Source organism: Piliocolobus tephrosceles, chromosome 3 (genome assembly GCF_002776525.5).
Source record: "Piliocolobus tephrosceles isolate RC106 chromosome 3, ASM277652v3, whole genome shotgun sequence".
Classification (NCBI taxonomy): Eukaryota; Metazoa; Chordata; class Mammalia; order Primates; family Cercopithecidae; genus Piliocolobus; species Piliocolobus tephrosceles.
Genome location: NC_045436.1, coordinates 115,193,532 through 115,220,827, shown reverse-complemented (window position 1 = coordinate 115,220,827; position 27,296 = coordinate 115,193,532). Strand labels below are relative to the sequence as shown.

Below are 27,296 nucleotides of genomic sequence, written 5' to 3'. Positions count from 1 at the left end.
AAGGCTGGCAATGTGATTTAGGACAGAGGAAACAATATCTTGTACTCAGAGTCAGGCAAATAAAGGAAGATTGTCATATCTCAGTGTTCTTCATTTCATCAATAATTTAAAATTTTAAATGACTGTCTCAAAATATTTTACCCATTTGATTTTTTGAATATCTGTTGATTTGCAAAACGAGATCAATGTGGATTTTAGAATAACTTTCAGCCAACTATTTGTCTTCTAAGCCTTTGAACAAAGAGGAAACATCTTATTAGAATATAATATACTGGCCTGGCACAGTGGCTCATGCCTGTAATCCCAGCACTTTGGGAGGCTGAGGCGGGCAAATCACCTGAGGTCAGGGGTTTGAGACCAGCCTGGCCAACATGGTGAAACCCCATCTCTACTAAAAATACAAAAATTAGCTGGGCGTGGTGGCACATGCCTGTAATCCCAGCTACTCAGGAGGCTGATGAAGGAGAATTGCTTGAACCCAGGAGGCGGAGGCTGCAGTGAGCTGAGATGGGGCCATTGCACTCCAGCCTGAGTGACAGAGCGAGAGTCCATCTGAAAAAAAAAAATAAAATAAAAAAAGAAAAAAGAATATAATATACTGCAGAAAATTAAAGAAGCATAGTTTTCTCTCAGTGACTGACTTCATAATAGCATGCTCAGTACTATATTTTTGTTCTTCCTTAATGGTGAACAGCAAATAAAATTTTTTGGGTTACAAGTAATAATAACAGTAAAAAGAAATCCAATACAGTCATCCTTCATAATTGGTTCAGCATTGGTTCCAAGACCTCTTCCTCCTGCCCAGAGGGTACCAAAATCCACAGATGCTCAAATCCCTTATATAAAATAGCAAAATATTTGCATATAAGCTATAGACACACACTCATGTACTTTAAATCATCCCTTGATTAGTTATGCCTAAAACATTGTAAACACTATATAAATAGCTGTTATACTGCATTGTTTAGGAAATAATGACAAGAAAAGAAGTCTGTACATGTTATGTACAGATGCTTTTTTTTCAGATATTTTCCATATGAGGTTGGTTGAATTCACAGATGTGGAACCTATGAATATGGAGGTACAACTGTATATCATCTCTGTATTTTTCCTTTGCTTTCTTGATGGAGAACTTTCATTTTTCCTTTTGCTTTTTATCTAACTTAAAAATATCAATCTAGTATCTTAGAATTTATGATCATTATGTATCTTATCTTAGTATTATGATCATTCTAGTATCTTAGAATACTAAGTATCTTAGTATTATGATCAATACTAGTATCTTAGTATTTATGATCATTCTCCTCATTCTTAGGGGAAAGATGAGTTTCTCTGGTATAACTTTTCTTCAGAAATGGCTTAATTCTCACATTTTTCTGTGAAATCTAGTTTCAGGCTTAGTTAATCGAACTTCTTTAGTCTTGAAATAGAAAGCACCCAGCACAGTTTTTAATGGAAAATTCTCACTGCCTGAGAATTAATTATTAAAATGATAAATTGTATTCATCCTATTCGACAAAATGAATGTGAATTAGAAGGTAATGTGTGTTCTCACCAAAATAAAGTAATACAGCATAGTATCTTGTTTGTAATCTTAACATCTAAAGATTTAGCATTTTTAATATAAAAAAGAATGCCTCTTAAAACTGTTTTTTCCCTGAAAATAAGTAAGATTCACTTAATCTTAGCAAGGCAAATATGGTGTACCTTTGTCATAATGATGAGGAAATATGTTTATTTCTAAAAATGACAAGTAAACTGCCATTGATTCTGCTTGAGAAAAATTTAAGAATCAAAAAGTATACCCCAAAGGACTCAATTATGCAATTTTACCAAGGGTCATTCCCACTGCATAAACACCAAGAATGGCATAGGTATGTCTTTTGTACATCAGAGAATCAGGAATAAGAATCTTGTTTATTATCTCACAAGTGTAAATTCAAATCTTCCCAAGTGCTGACTTCTCAGGTGTAAAGGAAGAAAATGGAAATATTATGTGAGACCTTCTATATTAATTAGCACTCAGGCATAAGTCTGGGAAGCATTGCTCATAATAACCTGCTAAGACTAGAACCAATGCTGCCACCTTTTGGCGAATTTGTTGCCTTTTCTGTCTTACTACGTTGCTTTAAAAAATGAAACAATCATCAATCTACCTCCATCTCCTAATTAATTAACAATATGTCTAGATGATATTAACCCGGCCCTTGTGAATACAACCTGCTAAGAGAATCAGTAGTTTAAAGGACACAGCACCACCCCCAAATATCCTTAAAATTAAAAATTTATTTACATATGTATTAAAAATTTACCATAAAAGTAAGACACATTTCATTTGCTAATATTGTATCTCCTTTTCCTAGCTGACAACTTAGAAGGACCAATAGCCTTGAAGTTCTCACACCTTTGCCTGGAAGATCATAACAGTTACTGCATCAATGGTGCTTGTGCATTCCACCATGAGCTAGAGAGAGCCATCTGCAGGTAAACGCAAAGAAATTTCCAAGTCCTAGAGGCAGGAGATGAGTTGATGCCTCTGTTGTTTCATATAGTACATTTCTACACTTTTCTCTCTTTAATTTAAAAGGGCGCATAATCTGAACATGACATGACAGGCCTCTACATATTTGAATATCTAAGGAGTCTTTTGTCTAGACTATTTAATCCTCATTAATTAAAAACATGGTTGCCAGATTAGTAGCATCTCTTGAACCTGGTGCTTTTTAGAAACGCAGGATCTGTGCTCTACCCCAGAACTACTGAATCAGAATCTGCATTTTTAACAACATGCAAAGGTGATTTTAAGTTTTGGGGTTGTTTTCAGGATGAAATGAAGGAAACTAAGGCAAAAACATTTCAGGAATAGGAAGTTCTAGAGCAACTAAGATACTATTTTTATGATCATGATTTGCTCAGTATTCTCCTATGGAAGAATAGGCTAATGATTTTTCTAGAGTAAACTATGCAAGCATACTACCTTTCCCTCTACTAATGAAGGGAAAATATGGGGCCTTCATGATTATTGGAAAATACACAGCTGCTTCATTGCCCTTAACAGATTGGCTTTCATTTGGTATTTGCCTCTTCAATTTAAATTCCTTATTTCCATTTATTTTTTTAAATTTATTGAAACAGGTTATTTATTTGTATTTCTACCACCATAGGTTTTAAAATTAAACGTTTTTTTCTTTTTTTAAAGGTGTTTTACTGGTTATACTGGAGAAAGGTGTGAGCACTTGACTTTAACTTCATATGCTGTGGATTCTTATGAAAAATACATTGCAATTGGGATTGGTGTTGGATTACTATTAAGTGGTTTTCTTGTTATTTTTTACTGCTATATAAGAAAAAGGTATGAAAAAGACAAAACATGAAGTCACTTCATATGCATTCGTTTGACAAATATTTATTCAGCCCCTATAATATGCCAGGAATTGACATGTAAAATTTTTTTAATTAAAAAAGAGCTGTAAATCTGGCAAAAAGTTTCTATGTAATATTTTTCATGCCTTTCTTCATAAACCCAGATGCGTGGTAAAAATTTGCCTTCAGTTGTAATAGGAGAGTTTAAAAGTACAGTCTCCCTTCATCCTATCTCTGTCTGCCCACATTAAAATTGTAAATGATAGGGACAGCAGGCCCCAAGAAAGTAGGGACTAAGTATGTCGTGTTCAAAATTGTGTATTCAGTGCCTTACACTATGCCTAGCACACGACACACACCGAGTAAATATTTGTTGAGTGAAATAAAATCAAGAAACAAGTAAAAACTGAATAAACATGTGTGACAAACATTGGCCATTTCTTCCCAGACATCAGCTGGGGGTATCTTCAAAAGATACTGTCTTTTGCTAAAAACTTAAGAAGATAATCTACAAATAATTGTAATTATTTACATATTCATTCTTAATTCTTGTTTTTTTCCACATGAGTAATTTTTCCTTAAATCCATGTAACTAGGATAAAGTCAAGAAATAAAGTGAGATACCCTAACAAAAAAATACAAATACATTATTTCCCTTGCTGTACTCTAAAAAGTTGTCATTTCTGAATAACCAAAACTGCCTGTTCAAAATTAGAAAAGTTTATTTTGCTTAACAAATACATCTTAGAGAGAATCAAATCTATATTATATCAGTTGTAGATTTGCCTAACAGACCAAGAAATCTAATAATAATGCGGAGGAGGAGATAAGACTTTTCCACATTAGTAAGGTGGCTCTCTGAGGTCAGATTTCCTAGGAGCAGAGCCTTCAGATGGGAATTACTGTGCATGTGATTGGTTGAGGGAGTACTCTACCTTTGTTTTAGGTGAAACCTGTAATAAAGTAAGGAAAGCAGATGGAGCACAAGAAGAAGCTAAGCAAAGATGTGGGTTTAACTGAAGTGTAGCCCCAGTCTGATTCCACAGGGAGATCTAGAATGTGAATAGCAGTGTAGACTTCTCACAAGGAGAAGAGGCATCTGGATTTCAATATCCCATATTATTCAATCATGGATTCATGTGGGGTAAGGAACAGGGGCTTGTAATCTCCCAGCAATCTCCTGCCAGGGCACTCAGTTGGCCATGTGCAAACCCTGGGAGACTGCTGCCAATGAGCCTGTTAATGCCCACAGATGCTGAGGGATGGGTTGACCAATGGGTAAAGGCGATCTGGGAGGGACACCAAGCGCAACTGCTGCAGGGTGCATTTATGTAAGCTTCAATGACCTATATGAACCATAGTCAAATTCATATGGAAACCGATGCTCTGTTTCAGGTGTCTAAAATTGAAATCACCTTACAATGTCTGCTCTGGAGATAGACGACCGCTGTGAAGCCTTTGTAAAGAATTTTCATCAAGGCATCTGTAGAGATCAGTGAGCCCAAAATTAAAGTTTTCACATGAAACAACAAAACTTGTCAAGCTGACTGGGCTCGAAAATAATGAAAGTTGGGATCACAATAAAATGAGAAGATAAAATTCAGCGTTGGCCTTTAGACTTTGCCATCCTTAAGGAGTGATGGAAGCCAAGTGAACAAGCTGCAGGGACAGAAGTCAAGTTCATAGTTTCACTCCGGGTTTTTTGTTGTTGTGTGGTTATTATTCTCACTACAGAAAGACTGAGTTTCATGCCTCTGGCTGTGTCAGATGTGAATTTTCATGGGAATAATAATCAACCTTGCAGCAAGCCAAAGCAGTGCCTTGCTTGGGTTCTTCATGTTCTTACTACCCAGCATTTTTTACCACCTAGATGGGCCTAATTCTATTTGCTCAATGAACCTTATCCCAAACTTGTTGTTTTCATGGTGTCTAAAAGAATGTGATGTCAGCTTTTAGAATGAAATCAGTGTTAAGGTACCTCCAGTGAACCAAACATATGTCTTAAATCTAAGCCACTGAAAACAGAATGGAAAATCCAAGGCAAATACAAATCATACACAGCTTGTAACAACATACAGCCTTTATATGTAAAATATGGAATAAACTAGAGTTTCTGAAGACTGAAGCTATCTGGATATCAAGTCTGGAGTAGGCAAAGCATTTCCATTTCTACATGGATTATAAAACTTTGTGTTGGACTCACTGGTCCCTAATGCTTTTGTTCATCACTTCCTCCAGTTATCAGTGGAATTACCCGGTGACCATTCATTTGGACCGAAATCCTAGAACTCTCCTACTGAATAAAAGTCTACAATTGGCCCTAAAATAGAAACTGAAAACAGGATATAGAATTTTTTTCACCAGACCACAGCATGTGGAAACTTTCTTTATCATTTTTGAACACTTGTTAACAGATTTGCACATAAGAGGGAGAGGAAAAAAAAATGGAGTAACAGTCAAAATAATAAGAATCAGTATCCAGGCCAGGCGCGGTGGTTCACGCCTGTAATCCCAGCACTTTCGGAGGCCGAGGGGGATGGATCACCTGAGGTCAAGAGTTTGAGACCAGCCTGGCCAACATGGTAAAACCCCGTCTTTGCTAAAAATACAAAAATTAGCTGGGCATGATGGCGCATGCCTGTAATCCCAGCTACTCCGGAGGCTGACACAAGAGAATCACTTGAACCTGGGAGGCAGAGGTTGTAGTGAGCCAGGATGGCCACCCTGCACTCCAACCTGGGCGACAAGAAGGAAACTCCATCTGAAAAAAAAAAAAAAATCAGTATCCTTCTTCTTAGTTATATTTCTGCCACTTAATTCAAACAGTCATATGCAGGTCGCTTAATTTATTTGGGCGTTGGTTTCATTTTCTACAAGGCCCTCGTAGCTCTAAAACTTGACAGTGGAATAAGGAAATGTTTTCCCAAATGTGCATTGCCGGTGAGATCCTCAACATCAGCGTGTTGAGATGGACCTCAACCCCACCTCTAACCCTGAAACACACCACTCGATATTATCTAACATGTATATTTTAGTGTTTAGTTTATAAAATAATTTATTTTTGAAGGAAATGTAAAATATTAAAGAGTAATAATAGCTATCATTTTTTAAGATTCAATCTAAAACAGTGGACTCTTTTTTTTTCCATTTGTGATGTAGATAAGCAAGACAATTTTGATCATGAGTGGTGAAAAGAGGATCAAACTTGACTATTCTTGCAATGGCAGTCCAGCAACAAGCCTTTCATTTATATTAAATTATAACTTTTCATTCCTTCCTAAACCAAACTTAAAATCTGCTTCCCTTTGTGTAGAAGGTATTTAACTTGTTTTGTTTTTCCTTCAGAAGGAATTTAATGCAAATGGACCTCAGTCAGCACTTTCTGAATGTTTTTACACAGTATGCAAAGCTTACATCATACCAAGGAGTGGAGAATTGAAGTTTCCTCCCAGTGACTCCAGTGACAGACCACACCTAGAAAGCGATTCTCTTCCTGAGTATTTCAAAAAGATGTAAAATAGCTGGGGAGAGTATGGGAACAAATAATACAGAATTACCTTTAATTAATTAAGAACTACCTCCTGATAAAAGGAGAAAGAAATTAATGCTGGAGTCTGGAGGGATGATAACTTTAAAGATTATAAATATTTGTTGTCTGTAAATACTTATAAATTACAAACACAATATAATTAAAATTAGAACATCAGGAAGAGAATTAAAATCCTCAGGTTGCAAAACCAAAATGTTAACCAAAATAAATACGGAGATTCAACTTTTTTCACCTATAGAATAGTACTTATTAACAACATAAAATCTACCCTATGAGATTGTATAGAAACTCAGAGTGTGGCTTATGATAACCGTCTGTTTATGATATTTCATATAAAACAATCTTGTGATCCTGTAGTTCCTAGCATTAATTTTGTAGGAAGGAATTTCTGACATTCCTATGGAGCTAGAGCCGCATCTGGCAATATTTAAGTACCTAAGCAGAACTTAAGTGGGAAAATGCGTAAGTATAAGATATTTGGAAATTGTTTCATTTTTTTTCTATATGCAAGAAGACCCTAAAAAGAGCCTTTCAGTAAAGTTTGTGCTTCAGAACTACACTTTCAGCTATCAATCAATGTATCATTAATTGGGGGTGGATTATTTAGGAAACAAATGCCAACATGTTTCTGGCATCTTTAACTACATTACACTAGCCGAGAGGTTCATCAATTTCTTTCATTCCCCATTTTATCTCTTCCCTTTGTCTATCCTTCAATTATTTGAGAACACATTCTTAAGTCATCAATATTCATGAGTGCTTTATTATTTAGCATTTCAGAGTATAATGAGGACAGGGCACAGAAAATAATCTCCCATCCTGGAGTCAGTAAATTTGCAAAAAAAGTAATTGCAAATGCTTGTCATTATATTCTTATATTCATTATATTATATTTCCCAAGGTAACTTTTCGCATAGTTGTGTTTTCATAAAGTTTGAAAAGGATGAAATTATAACATAGTTCATCTTTTAGTCTTTCCTGGAACAATACGAATCTAATCCTTTAATTTTAACATGTTCATTTTGGTAATGTCAAGATTTCCATTCATTATATTTAATTGAGAAAAAAGTCGTAAGAAAATAATAAACATCAGCAATTTAAGCTTTTGATTTAAACATGAAGACGATTCATCTATGCAGAGGACCATAAGGAAGTCATTTAATGTCTCTGCATTACAAAATGTAACATGCTTTCTCTGAAGTGATATACATATTGATATCCTGCAACCCACACTCATGGGAAGGGTTACCAAAATCCCTCTATTGCAAAACATCACTCTTTCTCGCTTACATCATGGCTGCATGACATCAGGACATGAGCAGCTGCCAAGATGAACTATAAATGTTGAAACTTAATTTACCAGTTAAGCACTGCTTAATCTGGGTGAGCCCACATTTTCGTCCAAACCTCTGGCTCAGACTTATTCAGTAGCACATTCACAAATGTCTTTTAGTAGCACATTGACAAATGTCTTTTCTAAATTCTGAATTTTTATTAAGTATTCAATTTTTATTAATTATTTAATCCATCAATGCCCAGTTCAGAGTATAAGAGCTTAAGCAGTTAATTTTCTAAGACTTGTAAGGCTAGGACCCTTAAGAATATCCATGTGAATACATGTATCCCATCATTATATTTTACTTCTCTTCCAAAACTAAACATGATGGATGCTCCAGATTGTCGGCAACACCCACAGCTTCCAAAGAAACATCTCATAAAGATTAGAAATGTGATTATATGTTTAAGTTCTTTGTAAGTTCTAGATATTAGCCCTTTGTCAGATAAGTAGATTGCAAAAATTTTCTCCCATTCTGTAGGTTGCCTGTTCACTCTGATGGTAGTTTCTTTTGCTGTGCAGAAACTCTTTAGTTTAATTAGATCCCATTTGTCAATTTTGGCTTTTGTTGCCATTGCTTTTGGTGTTTTAGTCATGAAGTCCTTGCCCGTGCCTATGGCCTGAATGGTATTGCCTAGTTTTCTTCTAGGATTTGTACAGGTTTAGGTCTAACATTTAAGTCTTTAATCCATCTTGAATTAATTTTTATATAAGGTGTAAGGGAGGGATCCAGTTTCAGCTTTCTACATATGACTAGCCAGTTTTCCCTGCACCATTTATTAAATAAGGAATCCTTTCCCCATTTCTTGTTTTTGTTAGGTTTCTCAAAGATCAGATGGTTGTAGATGTGTGGTATTATTTTTGAAGGCTCTCTTCTGTTCCATTGGTCTATATCTCTGTTTTAGTACCAGTACCATGCTGTTTTGGTTACCGTACCCTTGTAGTATGGTTTGAAGTCAGGTAGCATGATGCCTCCAGCTTTGTTCTTTTGGCTTAGGATTGTCTTGGCAATGTGGGCTCTTTTTTGGTTCCATATGAACTTTAAAGCAGTTTTTTTTTTTTTTTTTTTCCAATTCTGTGAAGAAAGTCATTGGTAGCTTGATGGGGATGGCATTGAATCTATAAATTACCTTGGACAATATGGCCATTTTCACTATATTGATTCTTCCTATCCATGAGCATGGACCCCATCAAAAAGTGGGCAAAGGATATGAACAGACACTTATCAAAAGAAGACATTTATGCAGCCAACAGACACATGAAAAAATGCTCATCATCACTGACCATCAGAGAAATGCAAATTAAAACCACAATGAGATACCATCTCACACCAGTTAGAATGGTGATCATTAAAAAGTCAGGAAACAACGGGTGCTGGAGAGGATGTGGAGAAATAGGAACACTTTTACACTGTTGGTGGGACTGTAAACTAGTTCAACCATTGTGGAAGACTGTGTGGTGATTCTTCAAGGATCTAGAACTAGAAATACCATTTGACCCAGCCATCCCATTATTGGGTATGTACCCAAAGGATTATAAATCATGCTGCTATAAAGATACATGCACATGTATGTTTATTGTGGCACTATTCACAGTATCAAAGACTTGGAACCGACCCAAATGTCCATCAATGATAGACTGGATTAAGAAAATGTGGCACATATACACCATGGAATACTATGCAGCTATAAAAAAGGATGAGTTCATGTCCTTTGCAGGGACATGGATGAAGTTGGAAACCATCATTCTGAACAAACTAGCACAAGGACAGAAAACCAACACTGCATGTTCTCACTCATAGGTGGGAACTGAACAATGAGAACACTTGGACACAGGGTGGGGAACATCACACACTGGGGCCTGTCATGGGATGGGGGTAGGAGGGAGGGATAGCATTAGGAGATATGCCTAATGTAAATGACAAGTTAATGGGTGCAGCACACCAACATGGCACATGTATATATATGTAACAAACCTGCACGTTGTGCACATGTACCCTAGAACTTAAAGTATGATAAAAAAAAAAAAAAGAAGAAGAAAGAAATGTGATTACATGGTAATAAGGAGAGCTGAATTGTTCAGTCAGGTCTTAACTAAACACCTCATGGCCTTTCTTTGTCATTTTTGTGTCTTAGATATTGTTGGGGCATAACTTATCTAGATTAAAATTTGGTTAAGTTCACAGTCAACCAGCTGTCAAACTAGCCATATTACTGATCCTTAAGAGGGTAATTTTTTTTTTTTTTTTTTGAGATGGAGTCTGTCTCACTCTGTCACCAGGCTGGAGTGCAGTAGCACAATCTCGGCTCAGTGCAACCTCCACCTCCCGGGTTCAAGCGATTCTCCTGCCTCAGCCTCCCGAGTAGCTGGGACTACAGGCATGTGCCACCACGCCCAGCTAATTTTTGTATTTTTAGTAGAGATGGGGTTTCACCATGTTGGCCGGGATGGTCTTGATCTCTTGACCTTGTGATCCGCCCACCTCAGCCTCCCAAAGTGCTGGATTACAGGTGTGAGCCACCACGCCTGGCCACAAAATAATAATACTATTTGTCATGGATCAACCACAAAATTCCCCTGCTGTCATCTGCAAATTATTAAGATATGTATAACACCCTCAGGGTGGGGTCAGATCAATGTCAAGTGCCTGCTCACAGTTGAGTGCACAGTCTGGGGAGAGACTGTATACTGTAAAGGAACTCTGGCTTGTCCTATGACTCAAGGAATGAGGAGTATTCTCTTAGAGTACTCTCTTGGAATACTGGGAATATTCTACTCTAGCCTGTAGTCAGTATTCCTAGAGAACATTGGAAATATTCTAATCTAGCCTGTAACCATTGGCTATAGGCTATTTCCCAATATTTCTTAGCTTTATTGAGACATATCTGACTCAGGTTGTTTTTGAGATGAGGATTGAAGAATCCAAGTGGTTTTCATGTCTACAGTAAAATCTCATCAACCCCCTTCTCTCCACATTACCCTCAATCCTACCTCAGCCCCACATGCACCTTGCAGAAAAGCAGTAAGTAGTGGTCCAGTAAGTGGTGGTCCAGCTGAGGAAAAAAAATTGCAAGATAACATTTTACAAAATGTGTGCAATAGTTTGGCACTAAAATAACCTGTGTTCTAGTTCAGCTGTGTGATTTGAACTTTACTGGAACCCTTTGGATATGATATCCTTGCCTGTTAAGTGGAGAAGTTAGACTCTGAAGATGATCTCTACATTCCCTTCCTGGCTGGAAGTTGTACATTGGAAATGTGACGCCTATAAGCAGATCTAGTCCACAGACATTCCTTTTAGCTTTCATGGTGTTTGTTTTAAATCAAGCCCATGTTTAAAACCCAAGCTGTTTTATTACTTTAAAAAAATCTAGCCTCTTTTAAAAAATAAAAAATATAGAGCTCTGGTCCTATTTTCTTTGTGCCAGCACTCTATAACTTTTGTAACTTTGGTTAGAAGGAGCATGACTCAATACCCAACTGCTGCTGATGCTTAGGCTGCCAGTCCAGGGTCCTATGGGCCTTTAAGTCTGTAAACTTGCTTCTTTGGTTTAATTTTTCATCTTTCCTCATCTAAATTCTCCTGAGTCTAATCATTAAGATGACTGTAGAGGGCCCCGTTGTACTGCAAACCTCATAAACCATAAAGGAGTCTCAGATCAAAGAGTTGCCCAGGAATGTGCTTATTAGGAAAACCCACACTCACCTGGAAACCGGCAGGGGTGGCATCTGGTGACTCAGGCACTGCCCCGCCCACACCTTCAGTCACTCTCTGCTATAATCCTTGTCAGATCTGTCTTTTCAGTGCACAGGCTTGCTTATGTTGCCTCCCAGCTCAAGAACTGACACCGACTCGCCATTGTGCACCATGTCTAGTAGGGACTGCTCAGCCTGCAGTGTGAAGCCCTCTCCAGGGAGGCTCGGGTGGTCTTTCTCATCCCCCCTCGCCCTATGCATATTATCAGCTGTGGCCTACCGCTGCTCTATGCTCTGCAAATAAGCCACACAATCCATCTCTGTGTTTTACGGTCTCTGCTGTTCCTGCCACGTGTATTATCCTCCCTCACCTCTGTCTGCCAAGATCATATTTTTTTTTTTTCAAATGCTGCCCCCTCCTTAAAGAATGATGGTATTTACATATGTCATTTCTCCTTCTTTTGAATTTCCTTGACATCTTTCTCCTTTTTTTTTTTTTTTTTTTTTTTTTGTACTTTTCAAATACTTATATTCTGCCTTGTATTATAATTACTTATGTTCTTGGCTAAGTTCCAATTGTAATGATAACAATGAACTTCATTTATTAAATTCACATCATAGACTGGGCACAGTGCTAAGTAATTTACAGATAGTATCTCCCTCAATCCTCAGAGACATCCAGGAGAAAGGTTTTATTAGGGGTTGTGTTCAACAGTGGTTAAGAAGACAAGTGTCTGGAGTTTAACAGACAGGTTGAAATCCAGCTTCACTCCTACTGACTGTGCTACCTTAATCAAGTTTTTTTTCTTTCTTTTTTTTTTTTTTTTACTTTTCTAAGCCCAAGTTTTGTCATTTGTAGAAATGGGATAATATTTATATCATAGATTGTTTTGAGGTTAATAATAAGTGATCAATGAATGTTAGCTATTTTATTACAATCGAATTCCATTTTTCACATTAGGACACTGAAGTTCAGAAAGTTCAAGCAACTTGTTCAATGATATGCACCCAGTAAGTGGTGGAACCTAGATTTGGCTGCAAGGCTGTCCAGTTCCCAGGCTTTATGGTCTTAATTAGTGACAGGCAGGTGAGCACATGGCTGCTGGTCTCTCTGAATACAAGTCCTGCTGCACTTAGCACAGTTTGACCATAGTGGAGTTTGCCCAATGTTGTTTGAAGTGGGATCTGCATTCTCAGAGAGCTGAGTTTCGAATTCCAGCTGTTTATTAGCTTTGTGGTTTAGAATAAATTATCCCTCTAATTCATAGTTGCCTCCATTATAAAATGGGGAAAATAATCACACCCACAGGGTCATTTTAGGATTAAGTTAAATCAGATAGCTAATACAGGTAAAATTCATAGAACATAGCACTCATTCAATAAATATTATTCTAATTATAAAGCATCTAAAACTCCATTGAAACCCTTATTGACACTCAACATGGTAAGTTTTGTCACAAGGTGACGTATGTTCCTAAAAATCATTACACTAAAAAATTGAGCAGGATATCCCACAGGACTCATTTAGAAATGGGGGTTTGAGAAACAATACTCAAAAAGCTTCATCAGTAACATATTAAAAAAAAAAAACTCTAAAAATGGTAACACAGTTTTATACATTTTAGGTGATTAAAATATACATAAACTGTACAATAAACATGATACGTTATCTTTAAAAAGACCTGCGGTTTGCTTGTGGAAGTGGGTATTGGCAGAGTTTAGCTTGTGAATTATTATCAAGTGATGGAGGAGGGGTTTTTAAAATTGGGTGGAAAGTTATAACAGCAGATGTGGTTGAGTGTGGTTTATAACTCAAACATGAGCCAAGATCGCTGGTAGATATTTGAGAATCACACACGTGTGTGCTCTCTACTATGCAGCTCTGCTCAACAGTTTTCCTTATCATCTAGCATTTCTCTCGGGTGAAATTATACCTAAGCAAACACAAAGTTCCTGTTATGTACAAATTATTTTTTATGTTGGAAAAAGCTCACGCATTAAAACAAGCATTAAAACAGAATTGATTGTACCTTGAAATTATCATAAGCCTTGTATCTCAGCCTAAACCTTCGTCATAATTATTAAACATTTGAAATATTCTGATATTAGGCACTCAAGACCTTGTGACCTGGGGGTTATCATAACCCTCATTTCTCCACCTAAATTTAACAAGTGTCAAGGACAAAATTCCAAAGCCCCATATTACTGTGGATTCAAGTTCTTATCATATTACTTGTACTATTTGTCAAGCTATAAATGAATAGAAACCTTTATGACTATATTTTCCTTCTTAAATCAATTAACATTCAAAGATGTTTTTCATCCTAACATTATCAACTTCCTGTACTAATATGAATAGCTCCAATTCTTATTTTCCTCAAGACTTATTCTCCTCCGTTTTACCCTCTGAGCAAACCGTTACTTTTATTCAAAAGTGTTTAAATGGTGTGGAAGAAAAACGGTTTTGCTTCCTTCAGCAGTCTATATTAGGCAGTATGTCAGCCCAAACTGCAGATCTTACAGCAAGAAATTGCTTAAAAATTGATGAAACATATGATTAAAAAATGGAACCATTAAACAAAGGAAATCTATAAGAAATAAGAGAGTCAAAATTGGTATATACAGGTATTAGGGTCCCCAGTTTGAGTCTAACACGTTACTGTCAGGGGTTAGGCCTGTCTAGGTAGGCTGAGCAAACACGTGCATCTGCAAACCGGTGCTTTGGGTAGACTGAAGTCCATTTGCTTGAGGAACTAGAGAGCTTCTGATAGGTGAGCATACCTTCAGCTGCTCCTTAAACCTAATTAGAATCTATTTATCTTCCAGTGGTTTGTATTTGCATGTTGTAAAAATTAGAAGTTTTTTGTTTGTTTTTGTGCCTTCCCAGCATCCATGTCCCTTCCAAAAACCACACCAATTTTGCTGTGGAGTACCATTCTCCTTCACCTTCATTGCACCTGGTTTAGTTGTGCATCCCTCAATTCTAATTCCAGAAGTGATCAAAGCATTCCATTACCTCCAGTACTACTGCTATGGAGACAGGAACAATACAGGATGGTCCAAGAGAATAGAAAATTCCAGGCAGCAGTTTTACATAACTAGCAAAAAGAAACTGTGGAAATAGCTGCAGAGGCTAGGGGTTGATAAGACCCTGAAAAAAAGGGTGTGGTCCAAGCTGCCTAAGAAAAACTGGACACAATGTGGTGGATTTGACCTTGCTTTTACCTGGGACCTCGTTATATGCTTATTAACATACTAAATCACACACCCAAAGGTGCCACGACAGTTCCGGGAACACACCTATTTGGTGTAAAAATGGGTGGCAACAAAGTTCAGATAAATCTTCACCTTTTTCAAGGAACATACATGAATATTCTGTTCCTTGGTTAAAGAAACCCATAAAGGCAGAAGTCTCAAATTCCACTATACAACTCTGAGTACACCCACACTCCCCTTTCTTGAGTGTATACTTTTCATTTTGAAATAAATCTCCATACTTCCCCTATTTTCTAACTCATCCTTGAATGTTTTCTTGTGAAGGCGTCAAGAACCTGAGCACCAGCTGGGTTCAAGGTCCCACCAACATCTGGGAACTTCCCCCAGCCCACAGGTATTACTATCATTAACTGAGTGGCATGCATTCCACCTAAGCTAGATCAATGAAAATCAGACCTGGGACTTTTATTGATACTCTCTCTGGGAAGTGATGGGGAGTTCTCTCTTTCAGATTGCATTGTTAAATCAGCAGAATCACATCTTAGATTTGCTGAAGCCCATCAGTGCTACTACAGAACAATAGGATGAATGTTCTGTACCTGAGAATGTACCTGAGAATGAAACTACCACAGAGAGAAGCAGTGAGAAGCAGGGAAGATAATCAGGTTCCTAACAACATTGTTTGAGCCCCTGATTCCCTGATTTGAGCCATGTTTTGAATTTCCAGCTATGGCTTTGGACTTCTTTATATAAATTAGCCATTAGGGTTCATCATTATCTTAAACATTAACCACATTCCTAGGCTCTCATGTTTACTCAAAGATTAAAGTAGAAAGTTCTGTAATTTTTGCTCCTTAAAGGTTCTTTAATACGTATATGCAGTCTCACATTTTCATATAAGCCCAACTCATTTTTTAAATGAAAAGCTCAAAGACTAAAAAATTTGCACATAATATGAATAACAAAAAATATGGCACTGTTTTTTCACGTTTAGAGGATCTGGATATTAACATTGCAGTTAGTAACCCATACGGTTATGCTGTTTATAAAGTATGCTTTCTAGATGCATCCACGAGTCCTTTACAGAAAGATTTTTTTCAAACATTAGTTTGTAACCTTCTAAATCAGTAGCAATTTTTAATTTTTGATTACATAAAACCACTGGTTCCTACAAATCAGTTTTACCATATTCCAGGCTTGTGTAAATAACAAATAGTTTTCTTACTTTGCGTGTAGAATACGTAGCAAAAAGAGTTCCAACGTTCTGCAACAAGTCTCTAGATAACAAATAAACTGAAAATTCTGTTTTTCTAAAGCATCATTCTTACTTAAAACAAGAAATTTGGTTTATAATCTTATACAGAGAGTATTTAAGATGAGAAAAATTCAGAAAAACTTGAAATCATGAGGCATGTTGAAAAAAAGTAATTGCCCATTACTGCACTGAACTTGAAAATGAAGCAGTTAAGGCGGGCTTTTAACCACAACTGGTGAACCAGCAGTGGCAAGGAACAGCAGATTTATAAATTTTTAAAAATAGTGAGATAATTAATTAAAGATCAGTTTATTGCTGTGAAGCAAATGACCCAAAATCTTGACGTTTCTTTAGTGAGAATATCCAAGAAATAAATTCATAACAGTCATCAGGCTCACTGTGTATTTAAAAACTACCAGCCACATTGGAAAGAAACTCATGTCTATTTTGCAACTTCAAAAAGAAATAAATAGGTAGAATGGAGAATCCAATTCTCCATTAGAGTACCAAACTGAAAATGGCGTAAAGCCTCTTTCAATGTCAATGTCAGAATCACCTTGGATAGCAAAGTGGATCTAACTGGAGAATATTTTATGAGATCCCACCTTTATCATATGACCAGAAGCTGAAATCAAGCTGAAGAAGGTGACTTTATAGAACTCTCATTTGAATATTAAATGAATAGAATAATTGAAAGATTCAGTTTAATCTAAATTTGTTTAACCTTAAAATTGAATGGGAGCCAATAATTTAGTTATTGCCTTTTATGTAGTTATTCAATTTGCCTTTTTTATAAGGATGGTGTCTGTGATGACCTAGATTTGTTAACCGTTTTATGTAAAACAACTGAAGATATTTTAAAGCAGACAAGTGAATTTTTGCTATACATGGAATTGATTGAGGAAATGATACAGTATTTAGACGTATAGGTAAAATTTATGGCACAAAGGTTTCTGATGGGATAGCCCACATCAAAGCTATTGTGCATTGTAATTGGACTCTAAGACCTTACTTCAAAGATTTTGCTTGATAGTTTTCTCAATGTGTCTAAATGGATTGGCATAAATGTTAAAATTAAAATAAGCCAATCAAAAATTACAGTAGTTTGTTCTATTTTAGAGAAATCTGTAATAAAATAAGAATAAATTAACATGTAATAAAGTAAGATTTTGAAAAGTTGTACTTATATGCTGGTATTGAAGAGCATAGGTACTCATCAGTCTTCAAATCAAAAACTGAATAATTATTTTCTATGTGAACAATAACAATTAAAAAGTAGTAGCATCACAACAAAAAATTTAAACAATAAAACTACAAAGTGACAGTAAATCCATGGCTTATTTTAAAATGATGCTTAAAAGTTGGCTAAAACAAGGCCGGGCGCGGTAGCTCAAGCCTGTAATCCCAGCACTTTGGGAGGCCGAGACGGGCGGATCACGAGGTCAGGAGATCGAGACCATCCTGGCTAGCACGGTGAAACCCCGTGTCTACTAAAAAATACAAAAAACTAGCCGGGCGAGGTGGCGGGCGCCTGTAGTCCCAGCTACTCGGGAGGCTGAGGCAGGAGAATGGGTGAACCCGGGAGGCGGAGCTTGCAGTGAGCTGAGATCTGGCCACTGCACTCCAGCCTGGGCGACAGAGTGAGGCTCCGTCTCAAAAAAAAAAAAAAAAAAGTTGGCTAAAACAAATAACATGTTTAAGACAATGCTCAGGCAACTAATGTGAATACTTTTGTAAATGATGAATTTAACTGTACGTACTTTTAACCATTCATTTTAGGATTACTTCTACCAATGATACACTAGTAACCAGATTACTTAAATTACAAACCCTAGTAATTTTTGTATTTCTTAGCCAATTCATGAGAAAATTGTAAGCAATTCTCATCAGATATTTTAGGGTTACTTTATAATGAAACCTCTCAGTAGTCCTAAACTCTTTAAATTCATTTATATTTCAATCACCTCTATGTTGCCATCTCTCCTTGAAAAACTGCATTCCTGGACTTTTCTTAATGAAATTCTATGGATCCAGTTTATAAATTTCAAATTCCATTTTATATATATATATATATATATATAATATATATATATATATATATAATGTATAATATATAAAGATACGTGTGTGTGTATATCTTTATATATATCTCATAAAATGTGTATACACACACTTACACACTTTCTTTTTTTAAGAGACAGGATCTCTCTCTGTTACCCAGGCTGAAGTGCAGTGGCATGATCACAGTTCACTGCAGCCTCGACCTCTAGGGTTCAAGCAATTTTCTTGCCTCAACCTCCCATGTAGCTGGGACCACAGGCATGTGTCATCATGCCTGGTAACTTTCTAAATTTTCTGTAGGGATGGAGTCTCCCTATATTACCCACACTGGTCTTGAACTCCTGGGCTCATGTGATTCTCCCACCCTGGCCTCATTAAGTACTGGGATTAGAGCTGTGAGCCACCACCCCCAGACACATGACATATGTTAAATTTCACTTGCTTTCGCTATGTGTAGCAAGAATAAAACTGTTCACTGAATTCTAAGTATCAGTTGTTCTACAAATGAGTGTGGCCTTGAAATAAAGGAATGACGAGCCTCTGCAAAACTGCATACTCTGGATACCTTTCTTGGTATGTTGACTGCCATGCTCTTTCATGCAGCCTCATATCAATGGCTCTCAATATTTAATGTGAAAAGTAATCATGTACAGTTGCTATTTATTAAAATAAAAATTTCCAGGCCTTAATAAAAATAAAGAAAATCAGAATTCCAGTAAGCAGTGCCTAGGAGTCTATATTTTCAATAATAGTATATATCTTTCTTATCCCAATTAGTCATAGGCACACCCTGTTGAAGATCTTTGATGGTAGAAATGAAAAGCAAACAAAATAATAACTTTCTTTGTAAGGAGACTATTACTCCTAACTCTGACATTTTTAAAACTTTATGCTTTCAAAAGGTGGGAAAAAATCTGAAATATTAAGCATCAGAGATTTTCTAACAGATTGCTTTCAAAACATCCTATTCGAAGTACGTGGATAGACTGTTGATGTAAAATTTAGCCATACAAATTTTGTGGCTTCAAACTGACGTAGGAAATTTGTTATAGCTTGTTGAAGAGCAGCGTGAATAAAACAGGAAGCACAAAAAAATGATTCCAGCTAAAGTTATGTGTCATGGCTTTTCCTGTGTGTCATCCATGTAAAGTTCTTTATGTGCGAGTTTTTATTAATGAGAGACTGCCACACAAAAATGAGAGCCATTCTCGTGAAATGTATGAGAAAGAAAACGTTCCCTGTTAGGATATGTCTGAAAATGTTCTGAAATGTCAAATGATGCCAACTCCTGTTTCTGTGCTGGCACTAGTAAAGTGCTCTCCTTTCTTTCTCTTCAGCATACTCATTTTGATAATTTGCTGTTCACTGCCTATTATGTGATTCAAACAGCATCTTTTCAAAATTACAGATGGCTATTCAAATAATCAGCTCTATTGAAAACCTTGGAGTATAAAATTAGACAGCTTGAACTTCAACAATATCACTTCAGCAAGAATGTTCATTTAACACTAACACAACTCTCTCACAGCAAAACGATGTATTACAGACTTGGTGTATTTTTTTTTTTTTTTTTTTTTTTAGTTAGCAGAGCAATAGAAGCTGATGCCATCATTGGGATTCATAACATAATTGTGTAAAGTTCTTTTTCTGTGGTTTTTGATATCATCATAGTTACAACATTTTCCTGCATACATTTTAACCTGGAAAACTATTTGAGTGTCAGAAGTTGCTACTAGGTGACTGAACTCAAAGGACAGAAATAGAAATCTCTAGGTGTCAAAAAGAGAATGATTCTAGGGTCATAGAGCCGAAGTTGAAGCCATCATGTGGGAAAAGGAATTGTGGTTGGGATTGTATTAGATAGATGCCTCAGGGCATGGTTAGTCTTAAGATGCCTTAGGATGGTTATGATCTCATGAGAAGGTGAAGCCCTGAGCCAGGAAATTTCTATTCTATTTAAGAATAGAAAATCTGCACTGGACAGTCAAGATTTCAATAAATGGCAAAAAATTGCACAGGCTGTGGGTAGAAACGGAGTCAACTCCAAAAATCAGAACTTGAGTATCTACCAAAAAGAAGCAGGGGCCTGAATTCACAGTATTCATATGGCATAGTAAAATAAAAGAAGTGTGTATGACAGTGTAAAATATACATATTTTACACATGTAAAACACAGTGTAAAAGAAGTGTGTATGTCAGTGTAAAATAAAAGAAAGAGCCAGAACTAGTGTCCCTCACTGCACCTAAGCAGAGTTATACGTAGTCTTATTGAGAAGTTCTATAGCAAATGGTATGTGATGACCTTCCAGAGAACACATTTCCAACTTAAGATGACCTCATGAATAAAAATTACAAAAAACACACAGATAATTTCAGAGGAGAAAGTGTCCATAGATCCAACTAGTGTGGAATTCATACCTAAATAATTAGAGAAATTATGATCTAACTGACTTTCTGAAAAGTGGAGCTTAAAATGTTCAGAGACAAGAAAGGAATCATCCCATAAGATAAGAGCATTATATGGATAAAATAGGCAAGTAAAAATCCTACAGTTGAAAAATACAATCTTCAGGATTTAAAAACATATCTTGTAAGTAGAATAAGTACTACAGTTGGCACAGCTGAAGAGAACATTAGAAATATGGAAGATGATCTGAAGAAATCAGCTAGAATTTGTCACAAAGTAAAGAGATGTAAAGCATGAAAATTAAAAAACAAAACAAAAAACCCAACATGAGTTCCAGAAGGAAAGGCTAGGTTAGAGGAAATATCTAAGAGATAATGGCTGAGAACCTTCAGAATGAAAGCAGGATGTAAATCTTTAAATTGAAATTGTATTCATAGTCTTAAAACTTAGTTTAAGAAATATAGTTTAAAAACTTCAAAGCCATACACACAAAAAGAAATATTACTAAAAAAGAAAATCAGTTAATTATAATGACAGTAGATTTCTTATCAGTGAAAGTAGATGCCATAATATAATGGAATAAAGTATTCAAAATACTCTGGGGAAATCCCTGTTAACATAGAATTCTACCACCTTTAATAGTAAGAACAAAAAAAATAGACATTCAGCCACAGCCACAAACGATCTTGATATTTCTAACAAGTGAACTCAAACCACTTATGTATAACTGAAGTTACAAAAATTCAACCATGGCCTATACAATGAGTTAATTTCACATTTTTTCAATGACAGACAAAGTTTACGAGTTTAAATTAATTTTTCTAGGAAAATATTTTAACAAACATAGTTTTTTAACAAACATTTTGTGACTCAATTATAAATCAACCAAATTTATAAATTATTTTATTCTTCTTAGCAAGCATATGCAAAGAGAAACTCAACTTTATGATGATAATATAGAAAACAAAGACTTACCACAATGGTTCATGCTTATAACTTCAGCTCTTTAGGAGGCTGAGGTGTGAGGATCACTTGAAACCAGGAATTTCAGACCAGCTGGGCAACAAAGGGAGACCTCATCTCTAAAAAAAAAAAAAAAAAAAAAAAAATTGTTTTAAATAAATTAGCTGAGTGTGGTGGCACGCACCTGTGGTCCCAGCTACTGAAAGGGTGAGATGGGGGATGGCTTGATCCCAGGTCAAGGCTGCAGTGAACTGTGATTGCACCACTACACTCCAGCCTGGTAATGAAACAGGAATTAAAAGAAAGAATGTGTAAGCGAAAACTCAGTTGTATGTAAAAAAAAAAAAATTCCCCCTGAGAAAGAAAAAGAGGTGGAGTTCTTTAAAAATTAACTGCCTGTTTTTTTGTCTGTGGCTAGTGAGCCTTATCTCTCTCTCTTTCCCAGATATTGTGAAGACCCTGTTTCTCTAGCTGTGCAGCTGCAAGGTTACTAGGCAGGTAAACTCAAGTTGTAAAACATGTTTTTCCTTGAAAAGTAAAAAATAATGTAATGCATGTCTCAGTTGAATAACAGTCTTTTTTTCTCACTTGTGTAATATGCTTCCCCCTGCACAGATCTCCCCCTGCCCCATGAAATGCTTAAAAGATAACCTGGCTCTATGTTTGGGGCTCAGTCTTTTTGGATGTTAATCTGACTGGGCCAGTGCACCTAAATAATAAATAATACATATCCTCTTCGACCCCTCAGTCTCTCTATTCCTAAATTATCCCACTGCAGTGACACAGTGAGATTCTGTCTGAGAAAATAAACAATAAATCTAATGTAATTTTGTAATAATTCACCAGTTAATGTTTGCTTACTTTCTTTCTTTAATCTATATAATCTATGTTTTAATCAAAGGTTTACCTTTACAAAGACTAATGGTAGTTTTCTTCTAATATTTTTCAAGTTTCCTCATTCAGCTCATCCTTAGGGCTTATAAACTCCTATTGTCCTTCCCAGCAAAGTCTAAGTTAAAGAACATAGAGCTTATACTATTCTGTATCTACAAAAGACTAAGAGTTTAATATCTCTTGTATTGGTTCATTCTCACTCTGGTGTAAAGAATTACCTGAAACTGGGTAACTTGTAAAGAAAAGAGATTTAATCAACTCACAGTTTCATAGGCTGTACAAGAGGCATATCTGGAGAGGCCTCAGGAAAGTTACAATCATGGAGGAAGGGTGAAGGGGAAGCAAGCATGTCTTCACATGGTGGCATGAGAGAGAGAGAGAGAAAGAGAGAGAAGGGGGAGTGCCACTCACTTTTAAACCACCAGATCCCATGAGAATTCACTCACTATCATGAGAACAGCAAGGGGGAATTCCATCTCCATGATCCAATCACCCGCCACCAGGTCCTTCCCCCAACCTTGGGAATTACAATTCAACATGAGATTTGGGTAGGGAGACAGAGACAAACCATATCACCTCTAAACGATACTGAAAAGACTGCCAATGAATATATTTCAGCAAGATGAAAGAAGAACCCAGGAGAAAAAAAATACCATGCAAGTATCAGTGATGAGCAAGGAAGTCAGAGACGCATGTTTGTAAAATACCCAAAATAAATATTGAGTAGAAATTAAAATTAATTTGTGACAACATTTACAAATTAACAATGTGAAACTTAAACACTAGACAACAATAATAAAGGAAGATTGGAGAGAGAATTTAGAAAGGCGTTACAGTGTGCTAAATTGTTGTCTTGTTCAAATAAACCAAGATATTGACTAAAAAGAGACCATGTTACGAAATTACAAAAACTAAGAAAGACTGTAAAAGATATAGTTGGCTATTAATATAATTAAATATTTATGTCTTAAGGAGAAGTACTATATATTACTTTTAAAATAGGAGAGAAACTAAAAGCAGGGACTCCAGTGCTACCAAGCTTGGGTTTTTGGTGCTACCATTTACAATACATGAACCTTGGAAAAATTATGTGAGCTCTCTTCACCTAAGTTTCTTCATTCATAAAATGGGGATAATAGTAGAAGCTAACTCATAAAATTATTATGAGGATTAGCTAATAGGTGATTTAATATACTAGTTACATATGGAGTTATGAGGAATATATGGAAAGCACATTGAACAGAGTATAGTAAGAAAGAAATACTATGTAAGTTTAGGTATTCCATCTATATTATCTAATTTCATACGTTAAAAAGGACTGGAAGCAAATATTGAAAATTTACAGTTTACAAGGTGGGTATATAAATATTGAGTAGATAAATCTTTGGACTGTTCTAAGTTTTAAAAATTTATCCAAAAAAAAAAAAAAAAAAAAAAAAGTAAGAGTAAAGAAAGAAAGGGAGGGAGAGAGAAAGCTGGGAGGAAAAAGGGGAAGAAAAACTTTAGGTGACTACACAGTCAAGAGCAAAAGACAGGAGATATTTCTGTTATTGTGACTCAAAAGTTGTTAAGGCCTATAAAATGCAGATTACACTTGGATTAAATAGAAACATATTAACATAACCAAGCACTGTAATGATTTTAAGGTGAATATTGCAAAATGGAGGACATTCACCTAGAAATACCCAAGTATAGCTGCCTGTCTCTTAAAACTGCCATGAAAAATATTGATCATAAAATTGAAACATTTATGATAATTATTTCTTATATCTATGTTGCAAGGTTACATAATGAACAAAGACAAGTAAAACTATCATCTCAGATTGGAATAAAATTAACTGCATCTTCTATTTCAAGTAAGATTGAGTATTTTCCTTTGTTTATGGGACATTCGTCATTCTAGTTTTATAAAATGTCGGTTCATCTTCATAGCTTATTTGTCTATTAGGTTGAACAATTTTTTATTTAGATATAAAAAATCGAAAACACTTCAAATATTAACGCTTTAACATTTGTGTTGCAAATGTTTATTCCAAGTCATTTCCCCATTTTTATTTAGTCTATATTTCTCTTTGAAATATATAATTTTAAAAGTAATATTTTCATACAGAGAGATCTTTACCACAAGTTATTTTTGCTTTAGGTTTTCCATTCATACAAAAAAAAAGTTGATTTATTTTATTTTTTAAAGATTCTGTGTATAGCAAGATGAAAATTTTAGTTCTTTTTAAATTTATCATGAATCATTTGTCACTTATCTATGTATTATATATAGTAATATATATTTTACTATATATAATAATTTATATATTTATATACTATAATTTATATACTATATATTTACTTTATATTCATATTTCCAAGATAAAATCCTACTTTATTGCTCACTTTTCCTCTTTTAGAACCAGTCCAATACATGTATTTAATAAGTACAGGTATATAAAATGCTTGGAGTTCAGGTAAAGTTAGAATATTATTATTAAGCTTAATTTTCAAAATTGTATGCCTGTTAAGCTTCTGAGAAAACAGAGCCCAGCACAGTGGCTTACATCTGTAATCCAAGCGCTTTGGGAGGCTGAGGCAGGTAGATCACTTGAGCCTAGGAGTTTGAGACGAGCCTGGCCAACATGGCAAGAGCTCATCTCTACTAAACATATGAAAATTATCCAGGTGTGGTGGTGCATATCTGTAATCCTGGCTACTTGAGAGGCAGAGGCACAAGAATCACTTGAACCCGGGAGGTGGAGGTTGCAGTGGGCTGAAATCTTGTCACTGCACTCCAGCCTGGGTGACAGAGTGAGACTCTGTCTCAAAAAAGAAAAAAACAGTTACCTTGTAATAGATCGTATATGAACATGATATAAAGATTAATAAAAAGGGTATTCAGAGAATAGTAGTACTTCCTTCCATTATTGTTCCCTAACCACTAGTTCTACTTTTCAGAGGTAAAAATTATTTTGTGTCACTTCAGAGATTTTCTACACATAAACTAGTGACACGGGTTCTGTTGTTCAGCATGCGGAGGGATTGGCACCCAAGCAGCTTCTTTTCTTCCCTGTGTCTCCACCAACAGGAGGGAGCGGTTACTGTGTTACAGGAGTTTGTTGGGGGTACTTTGCCAGCTGGAAATCTCCATAGCCAGTGGCGCCTCTGCCCCGGCTTCGCTCATGACCACAGGGCTTGCTCTGCCCACTCAACCCAGTGGGCTACACTCAGCTAGCGCTGCTGGCCCAGAACCTGCTCCCACTGCAGCTCTGCACTCAGCCTGCGATTGGTCCAGGCATGTCGCAACTGGCTTCCACCTTGGGCACCCGTGTCTGGATGAGGGGGACGTGGTGGTGCCCAAAAACTCGGAGTGGCAAGCAACTGCGGACCTCCAAGGGGTGTTATGGCTCTCACCCGGGGAGTCCTGAGGTCTGGGCCACAAAGAAGTGCTACAGCTCCCTCTCGTTCCTGCCGCTTGCAACATGGCAAACGGGGGTGTGTTACAGATCGTTCGTTTTACAGTTCATTTGTGTTGTATCTCATTTATTCCCGCTGCCCACAGGGCAGTGAGTTCTGGATTCTTGTCCTGCAACCAAGAGGAATTAGGTACGCAGACACGGGAGAGTAAGCAGCGTGGAGAATTTTATTGAGCAACAGAAGGAAAGCTGTCAGTGGAGAGGAGACCCAAGGGAGAGGAGTCATCTGCGTGAGAAGGGGCCCAGAAAGTGAGTAATCCAATGTATGGCTGAGTTCAGGGTTTTCATTGGCTCAGAAGAGGGGGGTGCATTCTGACTGGTCCATGGTGAGGCATGGAAAAAGCACCATTGGACCGATTAAAATGCGTTGAGGGTATTCTCACTCTTGTCGTGGCCTCTACCCAGAACTGGTAGCTGCGTTTTCAGGCTTCAGGCTGCCTATGGCTCGAAGGTGGGCCTTCACGGGGAACCTGTCCCTATCTGCCTAGGAATTTGTCTGCCTTTTTGCTATCAATCCCCTCTCTGAAGAGGTACATCTAACTGCTGTTAGGATACAGACAGTAACGGCTTTTAACTGCTTCATGCTGACAGGGTGCATTGTTTTGTGAAAATGGCAGTCAGGTCTCTCAGAGGCCTAAGTGTTTCCCAGGTAATGGGAACCATTGCCCGTGGCTCCATTTGCATGACCACTGGAGTTGGATGGGTCTCTAAGTGGAAATAAACACATTTTACAAGGAGGTTAAATATGCATGGACCAAATATGTGTAGTATACAAAGAGGAGCTAAAAGGAAAAGCTCTATTGCCAACGATAATAGAAATAAGAAGTAAAATAGAGTAATCATTCTGAAAACAATGTGGTGGCCACAGATAGCTCACCCCAGTGAAGGAAATTAAATCTTGTATGGGGGAAGGCAATTAAACTTTAGAGGAGAGATAGCTGTTTAGGAGGGTAGATAATCGCAGGGACATTCAGTATTAAGGGGTCCTTGGCAAAGATGCCTTACGGTGAGGAACAGAACAAAGGCGAGTACAGCAAGCATAGGTGAGACTATAAAGAGGATATCCATTGAAGGTTAATTATTGACACTTATGA

General features: G+C 36.6%; 1 protein-coding gene and 1 long non-coding RNA gene across 2 annotated transcripts in view; one reads left to right on the top strand and one right to left on the bottom strand.

Moving 5' to 3' along the window:
* LOC111524573 overlaps positions 1–21,959 on the bottom strand; it is a 44,255-nt gene extending 22,296 nt beyond the window's left edge. Inside the window, exon 1 of the long non-coding RNA XR_002725822.1 lies at positions 21,860–21,959. This is a non-coding gene — a long non-coding RNA (uncharacterized LOC111524573). The remainder of the gene's footprint in view (positions 1–21,859) is intronic.
* EPGN (epithelial mitogen) overlaps positions 1–26,398 on the top strand; it is a 30,586-nt gene extending 4,188 nt beyond the window's left edge. Inside the window, exons 4-7 of the mRNA XM_023189784.1 lie at positions 2,364–2,484; positions 3,200–3,352; positions 4,759–5,945; positions 26,289–26,398. Of these exons, the coding sequence (XP_023045552.1) occupies positions 2,364–2,484; positions 3,200–3,352; positions 4,759–4,816 (332 nt within the window). The 3' untranslated portion in view covers positions 4,817–5,945; positions 26,289–26,398. The remainder of the gene's footprint in view (positions 1–2,363; positions 2,485–3,199; positions 3,353–4,758; positions 5,946–26,288) is intronic.
* The last annotated feature ends 898 nt before the right edge of the window (positions 26,399–27,296 follow it).